General features: G+C 46.8%; 1 protein-coding gene across 1 annotated transcript; it reads left to right on the top strand.

The window, feature by feature from the left end:
- Nucleotides 1-647: 647 nt before the first annotated feature.
- On the top strand, nt 648-20,027 carry marveld2a (MARVEL domain containing 2a). The gene is made up of 8 exons (XM_056290583.1): nt 648-663; nt 7,393-8,379; nt 8,476-8,696; nt 11,576-11,611; nt 12,335-12,492; nt 13,667-13,838; nt 18,128-18,178; nt 18,868-20,027. The coding sequence occupies exons 2-8, from the start codon at nt 7,410-7,412 to the stop codon at nt 18,985-18,987; spliced, it is 1,728 nt and encodes a 575-aa protein (XP_056146558.1). The 5' UTR covers nt 648-663; nt 7,393-7,409; the 3' UTR covers nt 18,988-20,027.
- The last annotated feature ends 1,584 nt before the right edge of the window (nt 20,028-21,611 follow it).

Here is a 21,611-nt window from a genome sequence, read left to right as displayed (position 1 = left end):
AGCATTAAGAATGACACTCTGTAACTAAAGCTATACCACTTGGCCTGTTGCAATTAATGAAAAATCATTTGACACATGGGGAGCAGAGTTTATTGTTCCCAAAGTCACTTAAGGTGGCCTTAAATTAACAGATATAAATGCAACAACAAGCACACACGTGAAATCTTCCACAACAGAAACACAATTATTCCCAGGGTCAAAGTTCATTGGAGGTCCATCACAGGGGACATTGTTTGGAAGAAAGCATGGTTACTACCTTTTCAGATTCTGTCTGACAAACACAATTAGAGAGGTTAATTTCCAAACGTTACACGGAATCAATCTACCCAGTACATTTGACTGTTTCAAAATGTATGAATGTGGGAAAATATATATATATATGTTCTTTCTGCAAACACCAAAACGAAACAATGTGTACAGCAGCTGCCGAGAGAGGCGTTTAGGCCCTCTCGGAAACCTGTGAAACAACTCGTTTAATTGAGTAGCCATTCACACGCGATTCCAGCAGGTGGCGGTGCTGTGCGACATCGTTGTTTGCCAACCGCAAATAAACCTGAAAACGAGGAAGGAAGAAGAGATGGGCGGGTCACGTGGTTTCCCCCGGGGACCTGTGCGGTTCACTGTTAAAGACACAAGAGATGCGGCGGAAGAGACGGAAATAAGGTAAGAAACCCCCGCGTCTCTGCTTCACATTAGACTCCTCTTTTCACGGTTCCTCTCGTCGTTTGAGTGTTTACGAGAATACATATCTGCTAACCGAGGCCGACCATAGTCTTTGTCGAAAACCGTTCGAACAGTCGCAAAACGTAACGAATAAACTTCCCCCACCTGTTGAGGGCCGGTCGATATCGCAACAACTGGAGGGACAAAAGTCAACCCGACCATGTCTCACAAAGCCGCGCTCGACAGTAAACCACAAAACCCGCACCGGCTCCGGTGTTTAAAGAGCAAGCCCGCTTTCGTTACGTCCGAGCCGTTGGGTTCGCGCAGTTTGAATCCAGTTAACGCTGTTGATGGGTTCGTCGTGAGAGCGCGCCGTTTTTCCCCGGCGCCGCCGCTGCGCTCGCGCCGCCTCCTTGCTCGCGCCGGGCGGAGCGGAAGTTTAAGCTGCATCAGCTTGCATCAGTTACAGGCTCGGCCATAATAAACTATAACCTGCATCAGTTTGCACAATTACAGGCTCGGCCATAATAAACTATAACCTGAATCAGCTTGCATCAGTTACAGGCTCAGCCATAATAAACTATAACCTGCAGCAGCTTGCAAAGTTACAGGCTCGGCCATAATAAACTATAACCTGCATCAGTTTGCAAGGTTACAGGCTCAGCCATAATAAACTATAACCTGCATCAGCTTGCATCAGTTACAGGCTCGGCCATAATAAACTATAACCTGCATCAGCTTGCACAGTTACAGGCTCAGCCATAATAAACTACAAACCTGCATCATTTTGCACAGTTACAGGCTCGGCCATGATAAACTATAACCTGCATCAGTTTGCACAGTTACAGGCTCGGCCATAATAAACTATAACCTGCATCAGTTTGCACAGTTACAGGCTCGGCCATAATGAACTATAACCTGCATCAGTTTGCACAGTTACAGGCTCGGCCATAATGAACTATAACCTGCATCAGTTTGCACAGTTACAGGCTCGGCCATAATGAACTATAACCTGCATCAGCTTGCATCAGTTACAGGCTCGGCCATAATAAACTATAACCTGCATCAGCTTGCATCAGTTACAGGCTCGGCCATAATAAACTATAACCTGCATCAGCTTGCACAGTTACAGGCTCAGCCATAATAAACTACAAACCTGCATCAGTTTGCACAGTTACAGGCTCGGCCATGATAAACTATAACCTGCATCAGTTTGCACAGTTACAGGCTCGGCCATAATAAACTATAACCTGCATCAGTTTGCACAGTTACAGGCTCGGCCATAATGAACTATAACCTGCATCAGTTTGCACAGTTACAGGCTCGGCCATAATGAACTATAACCTGCATCAGTTTGCACAGTTACAGGCTCGGCCATAATGAACTATAACCTGTATCAGCTTGCACAGTTACAGGCTCGGCCATGATAAACTATAACCTGCATCAGTTTGCACAATTACAGGCTCGGCCATAATAAACTATAACCTGCATCAGCTTGCATTAGTTACAGGCTCGGCCATAATAAACTATAACCTGCATCAGTTTGCACAATTACAGGCTCGGCCATAATAAACTATAACCTGCATCAGCTTGCATCAGTTACAGGCTCGGCCATGATAAACTATAACCTGCATCAGTTTGCATCAGTTACAGGCTCGGCCATGATAAACTATAACCTGCATCAGTTTGCACAGTTACAGGCTCGGCCATAATAAACTATAACCTGCATCAGCTTGCACAGTTACAGGCTCGGCCGTAATAAACTATAACCTACGTCCCTTTATCACAAGGAGACAGCAGATAAGGTCCTGTCTGATAGGAGCTGGGGTCCGTCGTTTAACCAGCTGCTTATTCAGGAAAAGGAGAACGCAGAAGTCAGAGCTAGTAGACTACAATTAGGAAAATCACTGCCATTACCTCACTTTAAGTTTGGGTTTAAGAGTAGAACTACAGAGAGTGTGTCTTCGTTTGAATGACAGGGTGTGTCTTTGAGCCACCGAAAAAACGTGTTTTTGTTTTAGAAAAGTAGACGTGGATCTACTTTTTCAGAGCTCTATTGTTGTGCTTGGGGTTCACATCCATACTCCGCGGTATATGCAAGTACGTGAATATGCCAACGATTCTTGTTTTTGTCTCTATAGGTAATTCCCCACCACAGTGTCTGTTCATAGAATGTTTTTTGATTTCTGACCTGCAAGCCGAAGTAAGTCGTGTTGAGTGACTGCGAATGAAAGAGGTATTCAAGCATATCTCCATTTATCGAAATGGGCTCCTTCATAAGTTAATTGATTGTCAGCTAATTATTTTTGTGCTTCCTGCCAAAAATAAAAAGGTTATTCTGACTTAGGCATAAGTGGAATTGGTCCCATTCCTTGTTTGGTGGTGGTACAGAATCATGCTCTTGACTCGGCTTGCTTGGAGGGTGCAGGGGTGGTAACTCCAGGGTGCTGGCCAAATTGATTTTCTATGGGTGAACTTAAATACTGGGGTTTAGTATTATTTGTACATTTTAGGAAGGTGTTCCTTACTCTTAGACTTTGACTAAGACATGTTGCCTGGCTAATCCTATTTGAATTTAGGTAGCTGCCTCTTCACCTTTTTGAATTTACTACTTTTTCCATTTTTTCCCACCTTCTTACTAATGAGCCCTTGTTAATAATGCAAATCACAGTGACAGTGGGGACAGTGTACGTTTGCAGTGAAGGCTGCAGGCGAGGATCTTCCTCAACTACAGGACCTGGGTTTGAACCCCTGTGTGGCCATACCTGTCAGACTATCCTTGTTGATTATTTATTTGATTACTCAATGAATTGGATAAAAATATCAAAAACAAATTTTATTTCCATTCCATCGTTTTATTCAAAAAACAAGATTTTCTTCCAAAGTGACAATATTAACACAAACAACAGACCTAAATGTATGCTATACAACATGTGTGGAAGATATATGCTAGGGGTTTTTTATAAAGCGCACAAAAACAGTATTTTGTTCATTGTTTGAATGGACTTGAGCTGTTGAAATAATAATAAATTATAAAGAATAAAAAAATAAAATAAAAATGTAAAACACAAACGGTGTTAACAGGCTTTGCTACATCAAATAACTTTAACAGTAACACTCCAGTAACACTTTCTCACACAGTCACACACACACTCTCTCTGTCTCTCTCTCACACACACACACTCTGTCTCACACTCTCTCTCTCTCTCTCTGTCTCTCTCTCACACTCTCTCTCTCGCTGTCTGTCTCTGTCACTCTGTCTCGCTCTCTCTCTCACACTCTCTCTCTCTGTCTCTCTCTCACACTCTCTCTCTCGCTGTCTGTCTGTCTGTCTGTCTCTGTCACTCTGTCTCTCTCACACTCTCTTTCTCTGTCTCTCTCTCACACTCTCTCTCTCGCTGTCTGTCTCTGTCACTCTGTCTCGCTCTCTCTCTCTGTCTCTCTCTCACACTCTCTCTCTCGCTGTCTGTCTCTGTCACTCTGTCTCGCTCTCTCTCTCTGTCTCTCTCTCACACTCTCTCTCTCGCTGTCTGTCTGTCTGTCTCTGTCACTCTGTCTCGCTCTCTCTCTCATACTCTCTCTCGCTGTCTGTCTCTCTCTCACACTCTCTCGCTGTCTGTCTGTCTGTCTCTCTCTATCTCTGTCACTGTCTCGCTCTCTCACACACTCTCTCTGTCTCTCTCACACTCTCTCTCTCGCTGTCTGTCTGTCTGTCTGTCTCTCTCTCTGTCACTGTCTCGCTCTCTCTCTCACACTCTCTCTCTGTCTCTCTCTCACACTCTCTCTCGCTGTCTGTCTGTCTGTCTCTCTCTCTCTGTCACTCTGTCTCGCTCTCTCTCACACACTCTCTCTGTCTCTCTCTCTCTCTCTCTCTGTCTCTCTCTCATACTGTCTCTGTCTGTCTGTCCGTCTCTCTCTGTCACTCTGTCTTGCTCTCTCTCACACACTCTCTCTCTGTCTCTCTCTCTGTCTCTCTCTCTCACACACACACACTCTCTCACACTCTCTCTCTCTCGCTGTCTGTCTGTCTCTGTCACTCTGTCTCGCTCTCTCTCTCACACTCTCTCTCTCGCTGTCTGTCTGTCTGTCTCTGTCACTGTCTCGCTGTCTCTCACACACTCTCTCTCTCTGTCTCTCTCTCTCTCTGTCTCTCTCTCACACACACACTCTCTCACACTCTCTCTCTCTCACTGTCTGTCTGTCTCTGTCACTCTGTCTCGCTCTCTTTCTCACACTCTCTCTCACACTCTCTCTCGCTGTCTGTCTGTCTCGTTCTCTCTCTCACACTCTCTCTCTCTCTCTCTGTCTCTCTCTTACACACACACACTCTCTCTGTCTCTCTCTCTGTCTCTCTCTCTCACACACACACACACACACACACTCTCTGTCTCTCTCTCACACACACACACTCTCACATACTCTCACACCCTCTCTCTCGCTATCTGTCTGTCTGTCTCTCTCTGTCATTCTGTCTCGCTCTCTCTCACACACTCTCTCTCTGTCTGTCTGTCTGTCTCTGCCACTCTGTCTCTCTCTCTGTCACTTTGTCTCGCTCTCTCTCTCACACACACACTCTCTCTCTGTCTGTCTGTCTGTCGCTGTCTCTCTCTCTTCTTGGACATTTGACATGGACCATTCAAGCTGGACCGCGAGTGAACACTGCTGTTAGATACTAACGAGAACAACTACCTGCTGTGAGACGAACAATTCCTCACGTGCCATGGGTCTAAACTCGTTTAATTAATTAAGATTTTGTTGTAACTTACCCTGCTGGGGTGTCCCTTCATCCATGGCTGCAACGTGTTTTCGTTTCAGGTGTTCTCTCATTACCACGGGGCTGCCGCTCCATGTAAGATGGGTTTTACATAGCGTGCAGCTAACACACGTTTTACTCGAATGCAGTGTGAAGTGCTCCCATACTATAGAGGATTTTGGTCGAACAGTTTCTCCGCCTCCGCCATGTTTCAAATGTTTTGGGTTTTTTTTCTTGAAGCGACGTAGCCAGCTCTGTGACACATTGTGCACCAACATAGACCCAATGAATCAATAATGAAAGTCATTGCAAGCTATTTTTATAATTGAATTTCGTCGATTTGTTGTTGCAACCCTATTATATAGCCATCCATCCAGCCAGTATCCAAACCGTTTATCCTGACTCAGGGGCGCGGGGATGCTGGAGCCTATCTTAGCAGTCACTGGGCAGCAGGCGGAGAGACACCCTGGACAGGCCGCCAGTCCATCACAGGGCCCACACACACACACACACAAACACATTCACACCTAGGGACAATTTAGCACGGCCAATTCACCTGACATACATGTGTTTGGACTGTGGGAGAAACCGGAGCACCCCGAGGAAACCCACGCAGACACGGGGAGAGCATATATATGAGAGGAAGAAAGAGACAGTCCTAACCCATGTTTAAAAACCGGTAGATGTCAAGCAAAAGGTTTAAAATATGTCAGGATGGTCTTGGTTCTCTGTGATGTAAACATAGCAGGATAAACACAGCTGCAGCTAAAAAAAATAAAATCTGTTTGATGTAGGTATCCCAAAGAACCAGCATTGATAGTACTACTGACAATTGTTAGTGCTGGCGCTTCTACCTGTCTGTCAGTGCTGATAGGGATGTTGGCACACCTAAATTGGGCAGCATAGTGGCCCAGTGGTTAGCACTGTTGCCTCAGCAGTTCGAATCCTTGGCCGTCCCAGGTCCTTTCTGTGTGGAGTTTGCATGTTCTCCCCGTGTCTGCGTGGGTTTCTTCCGGGTGTTCCGGTTTCCTCCCACCATCAAAAAGACATGCATGTTAGGGTTAATACGCCTGCCTGTGCCCCTGAGCAAGGCAATGAAAAGAAGAACTGGAGTTGGTCCCCAGGCGCTGCAACTGCCCACTGCTCCTATACAATAGGATGGGTTACGTGCAGAGAACACATTCATTGTAAGAATACAATGACAAAAATAAAATGACTTTCTTCTTCTTTCTTTGTCTAAATCAAACAGACCTATTTTTAGTTTTATTAGCTACAGCTGTGCTTATACTGCTATGCTTATCACAGAGTACCAAGACCACCCTGCTGTGTTTAAATCTTTAGACGGTTATTAACCTGTAGAAGTCAGCAAACTCACCACAGTGGTCTAGGGTTTCGTTACTGTTAAGTTTACCGTCAAGTCAGTGGGTGGGGCCAATAGCATGTGGAATATGAAACTCCAGGCTGCACAGCATCGCACCTTCAACCTAACCAAAAACTATAGAATGGCTGGTCATATAACTTACAGGCCTTCTACAGCATCCTCCATGTTGTTATATTCAAGTTAAATTATAATGGGTAAATACAAAGGTGATATAGGATTCATAAATTGACTTACACTTCTTTCTGAAAACTTTTCAGAAGACATTTAAGTGGGGATTATTTTTTACCTTTTTCTTGTATACATAGTCATTAGAATGCAAGCGATCAGCTGTTTGACTCATTTAGTTTTGTAGATTAGTAGCCATGGACTCTTTAATTTTATCTTTGAACTCTCCCTCTTTCTGGACTCTCAAAATTGGCAAGTTACCCCAGGGCAAAAAGTGAATTCCCTTCTCAGTGAATATCAAATTGAAAATTATTTAGAAAATAAACAAGCAGTTAATACTGTATATTCATGCTATTTTGAGGGACTAGAACTTTAACAATGATAGTGTATGGTTCTGTGTGTGCATTTCTGTGTGCGTTTGTGTGCATAGGACCAATCATCTTCCTCATGTCATATGGTGAAGGCTTTCACGGACGCACTGAGCGTATCCGCCAGGTGCCCCAGTATGACCAGGTTCCCCAAGGGTCTATACCAGGAGATGAATCCTATGATCTTCGACCGCTTAGAGAACAAAACACTCTGCTTGCTCCAAGTGCTGATCCCCTACCACCACCACCTCTGCAGGACAGCCCTCCTGTGGGACCTGAGTTTGACCCAAGTAGCAGTGAGGACATCACAGATCCAGACCCTGACCCTGCTGTTGACTTTGACATCAAACCAGTTCATCGCTTTATTCCAGATTCCTGGAAGAACTTCTTCAGAGGCAACAGTGGCCGGAGCAGTAGCAAACCCTGGCCCATGTCTGCCTCCTCGAGCAACAATAACAATAGCAGCAGTGAAGCAGTGCGTTGCTCACCTCCTCACTCCCCTTCTTTTCCTGGCTCATATTGTGATCCCTATGGGGGGTCAGGCAGCAGCTGCAACTCCCGTAAGGAGTTGCTGGAATTACGGGAGCCCCATGAGTCCATATCAGCACATACCCAGCACACAGGTTTGACCTACAGTGAGCGAGTGCAGGAGTACCACCAACGCTACGCCTACATGAAGTCCTGGGCAGGTCTGCTTAGGATTCTGGGGTGCATTGAGCTACTATTGGGAGCAGCAGTATTTGCCTGCGTCTGCGCCTATGTGCACAAAGACAATGAGTGGTTCAACATGTTTGGATACTCCTCTCCTGGTGGAGCATATGGTGGATATGGAGGAGGACTATACGGCTCAGGTACAGGTGGGGCCTACTACACGGGTCCTAAGACTCCTTTTGTTTTAGTGATAGCAGGACTGGCCTGGTTGGTGACTGTAATAGTGCTAGTGCTGGGGATGACGATGTACTACCGCACCATTCTGCTGGACTCATCCTGGTGGCCTCTGACTGAGTTTACCATAAATCTTGCTGTGGCAGTACTGTACCTGGCAGCAGGTAGGTTATGTCACCATACAGCATGTATCCTCCTTCATCAAGGTTATTGTGAACAGAAGCTTCTCTAACTAGAATTTGTCCTTTTCTTGTTGCCAGGGATTGTCTATGTACGAGACACAACTCGCGGAGGCCTGTGTTCCTACCCTGTGTTCAATAATGGCATTAATGGTGCATTCTGCCGAACGGAGGCTGGCCAGACTGCTGCTATCATCTTTCTCTTTGTCAATATGATATTGTATCTGATTGGAGCCATGGTGTGTCTGAAGCTTTGGAGACACGAAGCTGCTCGTAAATATCGGGATAGACACGGTCAAGAGGTCAGAGCTCAGCTCAATTTATTTCTGGTACACATCAAAGCTGCATTAAGAGACTTCTGACTGCTGGAGAGCAGTAGCATACAGAAAACCCCAAGACAGACACTGACAGCTAAGTCACTCCATGCCTTGACGGTGGCTAAACCTGTAAAAAAGCAATTTTTCAGCTTTAGTGCTCGTCCCGTGTTTTAATCCTGGTTTGGTCTGCCAACTTCTGAGATGCAAACTTGGGTCTCTGACTTGATGGATGTTTAAATGTCATCACCAGTCACTCTCAATGACTGTCTGCCATTTCACACTGAACAGGTAGCACTAGCATTACACACTGAACAGGTAGCACTAGCATGTCACACTGAACAGGTAGCACCAGCATTACACACTGAACAGGTAGCACTAGCATGTCACACTGAACAGGTAGCACTAGCATTACACACTGAACAGGTAGCACTAGCATGTCACACTGAACAGGTAGCACTAGCATGTCACACTGAACAGGTAGCACTAGCATTACACACTGAACAGGTAGCACTAGCATGTCACACTGAACAGGTAGCACCAGCATTACACACTGAACAGGTAGCACTAGCACTCTGAACTTGTGAGCTGTGAACAGCTTGTCCACAGTTTTATGGGAGGGGGATGTGGCTGTGTGATGGGAGGAGCAGGGATTCAGCCAGTGAGGGCGGAGCGCTACGCCAGACTAGCAAAACCGAGTAATAATGATAATAAAACAATCTTATATAGCGCATTTCTAACACTCAAAGTGGCTTTCCAATAAACGGGGTGAAACAAGACGACAGATAAACGTAACACAGACATACAGGGGTGGATGGGAAGGGGGCAGACATACAGGGGTGGATGGGAAGGGGGGCTATGAGAGGGAGAAGTGGCAGCCACACACGACACCAGCAGTACTCTCCCACTTAAACACATACAAAAGGGCAAGAAAAACAAAAACACAACAGCACTGTGAACCCTGATGTTGTGTAGGGTTTTACTCCCGTAGCCTGTTCCTCCCCCGAGGTAACCGCTAGACAGTGGCACTATTTAATCCACAGCTGGGGGCAGAAAGTTAAGGGAAACTGTAGACTTGGAAAGCTCAGTTTTTGCCATCCACACTTTAATGCGAGACCGGATTTCAGACCGTTTTTTTTACTGGTCAAAACCACTACCTTAGGGTAGCGTAGCGGTCTATTCCGTTGCCTACCAACACGGGGATCTCCGGTTCGAATCCCCGTGATACCTCCGGCTTGGTCGGGCGTCCCCAGATCAGCAGAGGGGGTGGAGCAGAGACCGGGATGGCTCAGAAGAGTGGGGTAATTGGCTAAGTACAATTGGATAGAAAAGGGGGGAGGGAAAAAACTACCTTAGTGTGGATGGAAGGCCAGAAGGGGAGAAAAAAAGATGCGTTTTTAAATACAGTCACATGGCATACTGTCAGTACCAGGATCACTTCACATTACAGTCACATGGACATAGTCAGTACCAGCATCACTTCACATTACAGTCACATGACATACTGTCAGTACCAGCATCACTTCACATTACAGTCACATGACATACTGTCAGTACCAGCATCACTTCACCTTACAGTCACATGGACATAGTCAGTACCAGCATCACTTCACATTACAGTCACATGACATACTGTCAGTACCAGCATCACTTCACCTTACAGTCACATGGACATAGTCAGTACCAGCATCACTTCACATTACAGTCACATGGACATAGTCAGTACCAGCATCACCTCACCTTACACTCACATGGACATAGTCAGTACCAGCATCACTTCACATTACAGTCACATGACATACTGTCAGTACCAGCATCACTTCACATTACAGTCACATCGACATAGTCAGTACCAGCATCACCTCACCTCACACTCACATGGACATAGTCAGTACCAGCATCACTTCACCTTACAGTCACATGGACATAGTCAGTACCAGCATCACTTCACATTACAGTCACATGGACATAGTCAGTACCAGCATCACTTCACCTTACAGTCACATGGACATTGTCAGTACCAGCATCACCTCACCTTACAGTCACATGGACATAGTCAGTACCAGCATCACTTCACATTACAGTCACATGACATACTGTCAGTACCAGCATCACTTCACCTTACAGTCACATGGACATAGTCAGTACCAGCATCACTTCACCTTACAGTCACATGGACATTGTCAGTACCAGCATCACCTCACCTTACAGTCACATGGACATAGTCAGTACCAGCATCACTTCACCTTACAGTCACATGGACATTGTCAGTACCAGCATCACCTCACCTTACAGTCACATGGACATAGTCAGTACCAGCATCACTTCACATTACAGTCACATGACATACTGTCACTACCAGCATCACTTCACATTACAGTCACATGGACATAGTCAGTACCAGCATCACTTCACCTTACAGTCACATGGACATAGTCAGTACCAGCATCACTTCACCTTACAGTCACATGGACATAGTCAGTACCAGCATCACTTCACCTTACAGTCACATGGACATAGTCAGTACCAGCATCACTTCACCTTACAGTCACATGGACATAGTCAGTACCAGCATCACTTCACCTTACAGTCACATGGACATAGTCAGTACCAGCATCACTTCACCTTACAGTCACATGGACATAGTCAGTACCAGCATCACTTCACCTTACAGTCACATGGACATAGTCAGCACCAGCATCACCTCACCTTACAAGGAGCCATTTGATTCTCTGCTGATATCAAAACATTGCTTAATGCAGCTTCACTGTTTTTATTGTGCATAAGTACATGTGTCATTTTGATAATAATACTTGCTTATTGTACTGTATACTGTGTAATGATTTAATTACTCTGTTTGTTTACAGTTGCAGTCTTCAGTGGTGGTTGGTTCACATTCCTTGGTAAACACGCAGTCTTTGCATAAAACTATAGATATATTACAGAAATAATTGGCATTTTTTATTATACCCAGAATTAGGGATGTGAACGTGCACTAAAATCTGTGCACGTTTACACGGTGCAATGTTTGCCATTTAAACGTGTACACGTTTGAGGATTTCTGTGAATTTTGAAAGCATATCGGTGCTATACCGCTAGAGGTATAGCACCGATAGGTATAGATTCGCCGCTGTTAAGGTCGCCGATGTCGTATGACACAGCTAGGCTACACCATTTACAAAAGATTGAATATCTCTGGATGAGTACGTGTTAGAAACTTGCTGTTTTTGGGGGGGGGGGGGGTTGGGAGCTTACCGCTTCCGCGAAGCCCTTCGATGCGATTAGACCCCGTTGAGAAGCTCTCTAATCCAAACTCCCACATGGGGCTTTGCAGATTTTTACTAGCCCCCACCCCATGCTTCAATCGCGCTTGCACTTGTCACGCAGCGAAGAATGGTGACGTCATCACACATTATATATAAAAACAAAACAAAAACCTTTACGTTTATCGGTTAGGGATTTTTATTCAACGGTTATGGTTTTACTTCCGTGTAAACGTGTACACGTGTACACTGACACACCCCTACTCAGAATATCACATACACAAGTTATTTTGATGACAGCCATCACCTTTTTCTATCATATAATCATTATTTCATGTATTACTTCTTTCTGTGTTTCTTTAGGCGGCTGCGGAGCCTCCTCACAACTCTCAAGAGTCTGCGCAGTGTTTCCCCGTAGTTGCCACCGAGGCCACCCAGAAGCCAGGACATCGTCAGGTTCTCCAAGGAGCCATTCCATCAGGACACATTCCCAAACCTGTTGTCATGCCAGACTACATGGTGTAAGTGCCTCGCCCGTTCACACACTGTCATGGCCGGTGGTCTGCTGAAAGTAAAGGAAGGGAGAAACGGCTTTTCACAACGTTGATCAGTTTAATGTGGTGTTTTTAACATGGCGTGCAGTACCTTCTGTAGATCTTGTATGGTGCTGTTTTGAGTTATCGCAACATAAGCACGATTTCATGACTCTCGCATGCAAGTCCACTGTATGCACTCTTAAGCTAGGTGTCTTGATGCTCAGTAACCCAGGTAGGAAAACCAAAGAGGTTGAATCAGTCCATCTGGACACAAGGTTGATTGACAGGTACATTTCATCACTCAACTAAGGGCCCAGACACACCAACCCGACTAGCGGTGACAGAGGCCGACTGTTGCGTCGCCTCACGTCGCCTGCCATCTGAGCCAAAAAGTAGCACTTGAACACACTGCAGACTACAGCCGACGGCCAACTAGCATGTACGTTCTGCACTGATTCGCTGAGCTGAACAGCCAATCAGGGTGATCTCTCAACGACGGCCTCCGCCCATTCAACATGCTGAACCAGCCGAAGAGGGTCGAAGACGCTCACCGACAGCCTGATGTTGGCCTGGTGTGTCAGGGCCCTAAGTGACCTCTTCAGTCTCACCTGACTGCAGGTGTCCCCACCCTTATAAACAATACAGTGACTGCAGGTACCCCCACCCTTATAAACAATACAGTGACTGCAGGTGTCCCCACCCTTATAAACAATACAGTGACTGCAGGTGTCCCCACTGTATTGTTTATAAGGGTGGGGACACCTGCAGTCACTGTATTGTTTGTAAGGGTGGGGACACATGCAGTCAGGTGAGACTGAAGAGGTCACCTGGATGGTGATGACACGTATCTGTGAGTAAAGCTGAGTCCAGATGAACTGCCTCTACTTCCTGTGACCTTAAGCTTCGACTTGCAGTTCAGATTGATTGTTTTCTTTCATTTGATGTTCAGTGTTGTTATAGTCGTCCTCCTTTTTTTCATAGCCTACAGGTATGAGTCCAGCCCCTCTCTGTCATGACACGAATCATGTAGCTATGCTAGTATTAATATTATGTTTTGTGGGAAACTGAACAGTTATGGCTCCTGACCTTTCACAATGAAGTACTTGATATGATCATTTACATTAATCCTGATTCATTAGGAGTGGTCTGTGTCCTACAGTAAATACCGGGCCATCCATTCGGATGATGAGCGGGACCAGTACCGGGCCGTGTTTAACGACCAGTATGCTGAGTACAAGGAGCTGCACTCCGAGGTGCAGGCTACGCTGAAGAAGTTTGAGGAGATGGACGCCATGATGTGCAGCCTTCCTCAGCACCCTCACAGCCAGATGGTAGTCTTCCTTTCTTCAGTGCCGGTCACGCTCGGGAAGTGTATGGGTTGTAGCGCGCTGTGTGTGTGTGGTTATCTTGTGTGTTTTGATATGCAGTAGTCGCACTGACGTCATGGTTTACATAAGTGAAAGATGACCAGTAGCGTTTGTCTTGCTGGAGAGACGTCACTTTTCTCACCGGTTCCACGGCTGCCGGACTTTACATGAACAACTAAACACGCCGCACGGGGGATCCCGCACAGCGAGCGTGCAGCACGACAACGCACGTGCAGCTGATGTGTTTACTAGTCTGGAGCAGGTGGTGTTTAAAGTTTCCGTTTAGAGAAACTTTCATTCCCTAACTCTGAGGTCCTCGTGTGCTCGCAGAAATGTTAAGCGTTAACTTGTTCTGTGCTCGCTGTAAGGCGAAGGGTGGTGTTCACCGACATGTGTAAACATGTCGGACGTGTTCAGCCCCGTCGCAGCAACTTTCTTCTCGCATGTTCGGCACATGGGGTCGTCACTTGCTGTGAACTCCCCACCAGGAACTTATTGATCACCAAACTACGGCCAGACTCCAGAGTGTGTCTTGTTAGACGGGGGAAACATCTTAGCAGCACTGTCACCTCCACTGTCACCACTAGCTAGCCAGAATAGCACGTTGAGCTAGCAGCATGGCATGATGTGTCTGCGTGGCTACGTCACTGACACTGAAGCGATAATAAAACCATGGAAATGAGATTATGTAAATCTGACATGATGTGATAGCTGTCAGGAATATTATCACGATATATTTAAAGAACGGTAACAATCCAATCCCTGGTAAAGAGGGTGGAGTCAGTTCATCTGGACACCATGTTTACTGAGAGAAACGTTTCACCATCATCTAAGTGTAACCTCTTCAGTCTCGCCTGACTGCAGGTACCCCCACCCTTATAAACAATACAGTGGCATAACGACCCAAACCAATGGTCGGTTTCATATGCACATATGGGTGTGAGCATTAACTAGAGTTACTATGGCCTGCAGTCACTGCATCGTTTATAAGGGTGGGGGTACCTGCCGTCACTGTATTGTTTATAAGGGTGGGGGTACCTACCGTCAGGTGAGGCTGAAGAGGTCACTTAGATGATGATGAAACGTTTCTCTTAATAAATGTTGTGTCCAGATGAACTGACTCAACCTCCTTAGATGTTCTTACCTGGGTCGTTGACCATGCATCAAGACGTGCCGTCCCTACTAGTGACACACCCACATCTCTGCAGAGCCCTGCAGGAAGGTGCCAGATTGCCAGTTTCAGGCTGCATTCACATTGAATCCAGCAGTCTGGCACCTGCCCGCAGGGCTGTTCAGAGGTGTGGGTGTGTCACTACATGGCCCATGTAGTGATCCTGACCCACTGGCCCATGGCGAGGGCTTCTTCGGTCTGATCGCCGGCTTACGTGATTGGCCAGTGCAGTGTGACGTTAGGTAGCCTTCCGGCAAAAAAATAAATAAATGAAATCTGGTTTTACTTCTTGGCGGATGGCCGCTGCTAAGTGCACTACCATCATTCAAGTGAGGGGAAGACAGGGGTTGTCTCGTATAGCCAGAGTCAGTGTAAATCAAGCCTCAGAGGGAATTCAGCCCTAATGACTTCAGTAATTTTTATTAAATCTGGTTGGTGAGCTTTGGTAAATTTGGTTTTGATTGTAACTTATTTGCTTTCGAACAACTGCTTTTATAGTCCTGCTCAGATTAAGTTTAGTCTCAGCCAGGTGATGGGGCCTAAAAGACCCCGATCCCAATAAATGTACTGTAAAAGAAATACTGGGCAGCAGAGACTAAAAACAGTTGGTTCCAGTGGTCACCAAACCTGCTCCTGGAGAGCTACCGTCCTGGTTTTCACCCCAGCACCTGATTCTACTGATTACCTGCTGACCAAGACCTCCATCAGTTGAATCAGAAGTGTTAAATTAGGGTTGGAGTGAAAACCAGGACGGTAGCTCTCCAGGAGCAGGGTTGGTGACCACTGGACGCCCACTTTCCCAGGTTTGTATTATAAACAGTAACCTGTAAATACGTGTGAAGCCTCAAGCACCACCTGAAGCCACGTACGAAATAATGTGAAGCCTCAAGCACCACCTGAAGCCACGTACGAAATAATGTGAAGCCTCAAGCACCACCTGAAGCCACGTACGAAATAATGTGAAGCCTCAAGCACCACCTGAAGCCATGTATGAAATGATGTGAAGCCTCAAGCACCACCTGAAGCCGTGTATGAAATGATGTGAAGCCTCAAGCACCACCTGAAGCCATGTATGAAATAATGTGAAGCCTCAAGCACCACCTGCAGCCACGTTTGAAATAATGTGAAGCCTCAAGCACCACCTGAAGCCACGTACGAAATAATGTGAATCCTCAAGCACCACCTGCAGCCCCGTATGAAATAATGTGAGGCCTCAAGCACCACCTGAAGCCATGTATGAAATGATGTGAAGCCTCAAGCACCACCTGAAGCCGTGTATGAAATGATGTGAAGCCTCAAGCACCACCTGAAGCCACATACGAAATAATGTGAAGCCTCAAGCACCACCTGCAGCCACGTATGAAATAATGTGAAGCCTCAAGCACCACCTGCAGCCACATATGAAATGATGTGAAGCCTCAAGCACCACCTGAAGCCACGTATGAAATAATGTGAAGCCTCAAGCACCACCTGCAGCCACGTATGAAATAATGTGAAGCCTCAAGCACCACCTGAAGCCACGTACGAAATAATGTGAAGCCTCAAGCACCACCTGCAGCCACGTATGAAATAATGTGAAGCCTCAAGCACCACCTGAAGCCACGTATGAAATAATGTGAAGCCTCAAGCACCACCTGCAGCCACGTATGAAATGATGTGAAGCCTCAAGCACCACCTGAAGCCACGTATGAAATAATGTGAAGCCTCAAGCACCACCTGAAGCCACATACGAAATAATAATGTGAGGCCTCAAGCACCACCTGAAGCCACATACGAAATAATAATGTGAGGCCTCAAGCACCACCTGAAGCCACATACGAAATAATAATGTGAGGCCTCAAGCACCACCTGAAGCCACATACGAAATAATAATGTGAGGCCTCAAGCACCACCTGAAGCCACGTAGGAAATAATAATGTGGAGCCTCAAGCACCACCTGAAGCCATGTATGAAATAATAATGTGAAGCCTCAAGCACCACCTGAAGCCACGTTTGAAATTATGTGAGGCCTCAAGCACCACCTGAAGCCACGTACAAAATAATAATGTGAGGCCTCAAGCACCACCTGAAGCCACGTACAAAATAATAATGTGAGGCCTCAAGCACCACCTGAAGCCACGTATAAAATAATAATGTGGGGCCTCAAGCACCACCTGAAGCACGTACAAAATAATAATGTGAGGCCTCAAGCACCACCTGAAGCCACGTATAGAATAATAATGTGGAGCCTCAAGCACCACCTGAAGCCACGTATGAAATAATAATGTGGGGCCTCAAGCACCACCTGAAGCCACGTATGAAATAATAATGTGAGGCCTCAAGCACCACCTGAAGCCACGTACGAAATAATAATGTGAGGCCTCAAGCACCACCTGAAGCCACGTGTGAAATAATAATGTGAGGCCTCAAGCACCACCTGAAGCCACATATGAAATAATAATGTGAGGCCTCAAGCACCACCTGAAGCCACGTATGAAATAATAATGTGAGGCCTCAAGCACCACCTGAAGCCACGTATGAAATAATAACTCCAATACACCACCTCATGAATACGTATGGAAGATATGAGTATCTTATTGTTCAAGATGGACTAATACTCTGGCCAGGATGAGGCTGTACCACCACAACCACCATGCAGCAGTGTGTGTGTGTGTGTGTTTGTGTGTGCATGATTTCTGGGTATTAAACGGTGGGCCCTTCTGAGTAGATAAGATCATTAGAACATGCAACTTGATTGATTGATTGATTGATTTGTTGATTAATTTGTTGATTGGCTGATTGGTTGATGGTTGTTCATGTGAGTTTAGGCAGCATGTGGCACAGGGCAGTCCAGGCTTCGTTGTTGTCTTAGCCTTTCACTTTTATTTTTCAGCAGTGCGTCATTTCCTGTCTTCCTATACATTATCCTATTGTTCTTCCTCTTCATGTTGCACTTCCCCTCCTCCTCACACTCTTGGTCCCCCACAAGACCGTGCACAACACCTGTACCGAGCACTTCAGCGTTACCTTCTAAACCAAATCCCTGTGTTCTGTGCTGACCTGTAATGAACTGACGTATGTTTGATAACATCTCATTGTTTAGGAGTATGAGCGCATGAACCGGATCCTGCAGGACTACCAGAGGAAGAAAAACGTGAGTCAGTTGCCTGTCAGTCTGTTGTGTGTTTGTTGTTGTGTGTTGTGTTTTTTTAGATGCCCTGTATGATTTTTACCGTACCTACATCTGGCTCGTGTGGTCGAGGCTGAAATGACTTGTTGTCTTCAGTGTTTATACAAAGAGTCAAGAGAGCTGTGTCGTAGCCTGGCATGTGTAACTAAAAGAATCAACTCACGAGGTTCACCTGATTCACTTACTTACTTATTTATTGGGAACGGTGGCCCGGTGGTTAGTGCTGTCACCTCACAGCAAGAAGGTCCTGGGTTCGAACCCCGGGGTTGTCCAACCTTGGGGGTCATCCCAGGGCGTCCTCTGTGTGGAGCTTTCATGTTCTCCCCATGTCTGTGGTGGGGTTTCTCCGGGTGCTCCGGTTTCCCCCACCATCAAAAAGACATGCATGTTAGGGTGGGTACTCCTGTCTGTGTCCCTGAGCAAGGCATGGCAAGACGAGCTGGAGTTAGTCGCCGGGTGCTGCACGGCGGCTGCCCACCGCTCCTAGCTACACAGCTAGGATGGGTTATATGCACAGCGTAACTTCCCCACAGGGATCAATAATAAAGTACATTATTTTTTCTCCAGAGCTCTCGTTAATTAGCAATCGTCAGGTGACCTGTTTGTTCATTTGCATTTGATCTGTCTGACATTTGCTTCTTACCCTCCTCTAGGATCCCACTTTCCTGGAGAAGAAGGAACGGTGTGATTACTTAAAGAGCAAACTCTCCCACATTAAACAGAGGATCCATGAGTACGACAAAGTCAGGGGGTGTGATGACGTCTACAGCTGAAACCGCCGCGGCCGCCTCGCAGCTCCGCTGGACACTACAGTAACACTACTGAGACCTCTTGACTTTCTGCACTGAAAATGGGACCAAACTGGACCAAGGTTGTGTGACTTTGCATCACTGTGATGTTCAGTCAGACACGGCGGATAAGAACTGCAGCGTCCCAGCAGTGAGGTTGTGCATTTGTGATGCGTTTCTGGTCTGTTTGTTTCTGTCACCTCTGACCTTTAATCGTCAGTATCATGAAAACATGGAGTCTGGTTTGCACGTGTGTAAATGCGACTAGCTGAAAGAACGGTTTCCCTTAAGATGCTCTGAATATGCGAAGGACACCGATTTGTGTATGATGCCGTGACTACGACCGTCGTTGTGGCTCTCCGCGTAATGCCACAAACGAAGCTGGGCTCCGCTGGTGAATGTTTTCTGAATATGTAGAAGATTTTATTAGTGTTGCTGGACCTGGCGAGACGAAGAAGTTGTGCCCAAAGCTTTTCCCAAACGCAAGCACATTTCCCCCGTCAGCCACTTGGTGCGGGCCATACCGGGGCCCAGCTCGGCATGCCTCGCACAACCCCCGTCACACCGGGTACAGCCTTCTGCTCCCCTCGTCGTGTCGTGGGATGTGTCGGGGTACCGGCCACTGGTCCACCTGACAAGCACCTCCTGAACTGGGATTCCCGTCTGAAACTGGATTATTGAAATGCTCTTGTGACTGGACTGACTGCACGTTGTCTGTATTTTGGATGAGAATCACTTAGCAGGAAGTTAGCCTACACTACCATGGGATTATGGGTTTTATAAAGAAACTTTATCAACTGCTTTTTTTTGTTGAAGTTACTGCTCTTGTTCTGCCATCTCCTAGATAATGTGTGCTGTGCGGGACGTGTTTTTGCAGGAATGTCCCGCATGCCTTATTATAGGCTGTATAAGTCGCTGCTGTGTATTTTCTGTTGTGCTGTCTGTACCAGACCGTACCGTTCTCCTGATGACGTGGCCTACGTCGACCATATAACTGACTGCTGTGATTAATACGCAACCAATAAACAGACTTATCAATAGTAATTCTTTGTATTTGTGTGCACATTTTGCTGTACATATCCGTGTTCATTAAGAAATTACTGAAGTTGTGCCTGTGGGTTTGTGAACTAGGCTACACTTTTGCTTTTGCACATTAATTATTGCACTTTTCTGCAATTCCTCCGTCACTGTCCAGTCACGCAGTCAGCTCTTCCTCCATCACTGTTCGGGTGTCTAGTCAGCTCTTCCTCCTGCACTGTCCAGGCATCCAGTCAGCACTTCCTCCATCACTGTCCAGGCACACAGTCAGCTCTTCCTCCATCACTGTTCAGGTGTCCAGTCAGTTCTTCCTCCATCACTGTTCAGGTGTCCAGTCAGTTTTTCCTCCATCACTGTCCAGGCACACAGTCAGCTCTTCCTCCATCACTGTTCAGGTGTCCAGTCAGCTCTTCCTCCTTCACTGTTCAGGTGTCCAGTCACTTCTTCCTCCATCACTGTCCAGTCACGCAGTCAGCTCTTCCTCCATCACTGATCAGGTGTCCAGTCAGCTCTTCCTCCATCACTGTTCAGGTGTCCAGTCAGCTTTTCCTCCATCACTGTTCAGGTGTCCAGTCAGTTCTTCCTCCATCACTGTCCAGTCACACAGTCAGCTCTTCCTCCATCACTGTCCAGGCACACATTCAGCTCTTCCTCCATCACTGTCCAGGTGTCCAGTCAGCTCTTCCTCCATCACTGTTCAGGTGTCCAGTCAGCTCTTCCTCCATCACTGTTCAGGTGGCCAGTCAGCCCTTCCTCCGTCACTGTCCAGGCACGCAGTCAGGTCTTCCTCCATCACTGTCCACGCACGCAGTCAGTTCTCCCTTCATCACTGTCCAGGCATCCAGTCAGCCCTTCCTCCATCACTGTTCAGGTGTCCAGTCAGCTCTTCCTCCATCACTGTTCAGGTGTCCAGTCAGCCCTTCCTCCGTCACTGTCCAGGCACACAGTCAGCTCTTCCTCCATCACTGTTCAGGTGTCCAGTCAGCTCTTCCTCCATCACTGTTCAGGTGTCCAGTCAGCTCTTCCTCCATCACTGTTCAGGTGTCCAGTCAGTTCTTCCTCCATCTCTGTCCAGTCACACAGTCAGCTCTTCCTCCATCACTGTCCAGGCACACATTCAGCTCTTCCTCCATCACTGTCCAGGTGTCCAGTCAGCTCTTCCTCCATCACTGTTCAGGTGTCCAGTCAGCTCTTCCTCCATCACTGTTCAGGTGTCCAGTCAGTTCTTCCTCCATCACTGTCCAGGCACGCAGTCAGGTCTTCCTCCATCACTGTCCACGCACGCAGTCAGTTCTCCCTTCATCACTGTCCAGGCATCCAGTCAGCCCTTCCTCCGTCACTGTCCAGGCACACAGTCAGCTCTTCCTCCATCACTGTTCAGGTGTCCAGTCAGCTCTTCCTCCATCACTGTTCAGGTGTCCAGTCAGCCCTTCCTCCGTCACTGTCCAGGCACACAGTCAGCTCTTCCTCCATCACTGTTCAGGTGTCCATTCAGCTCTTCCTCCATCACTGTTCAGGTGTCCAGTCAGCTCTTCCTCCATCACTGTTCAGGTGTCCAGTCAGCTTTTCCT

This window comes from Lampris incognitus, chromosome 12 (assembly GCF_029633865.1).
Source record: "Lampris incognitus isolate fLamInc1 chromosome 12, fLamInc1.hap2, whole genome shotgun sequence".
Classification (NCBI taxonomy): domain Eukaryota; kingdom Metazoa; phylum Chordata; class Actinopteri; order Lampriformes; family Lampridae; genus Lampris; species Lampris incognitus.
Note: the sequence above shows the minus strand (reverse complement) of the source record. Positions and strands in the feature narration are given on the sequence as shown.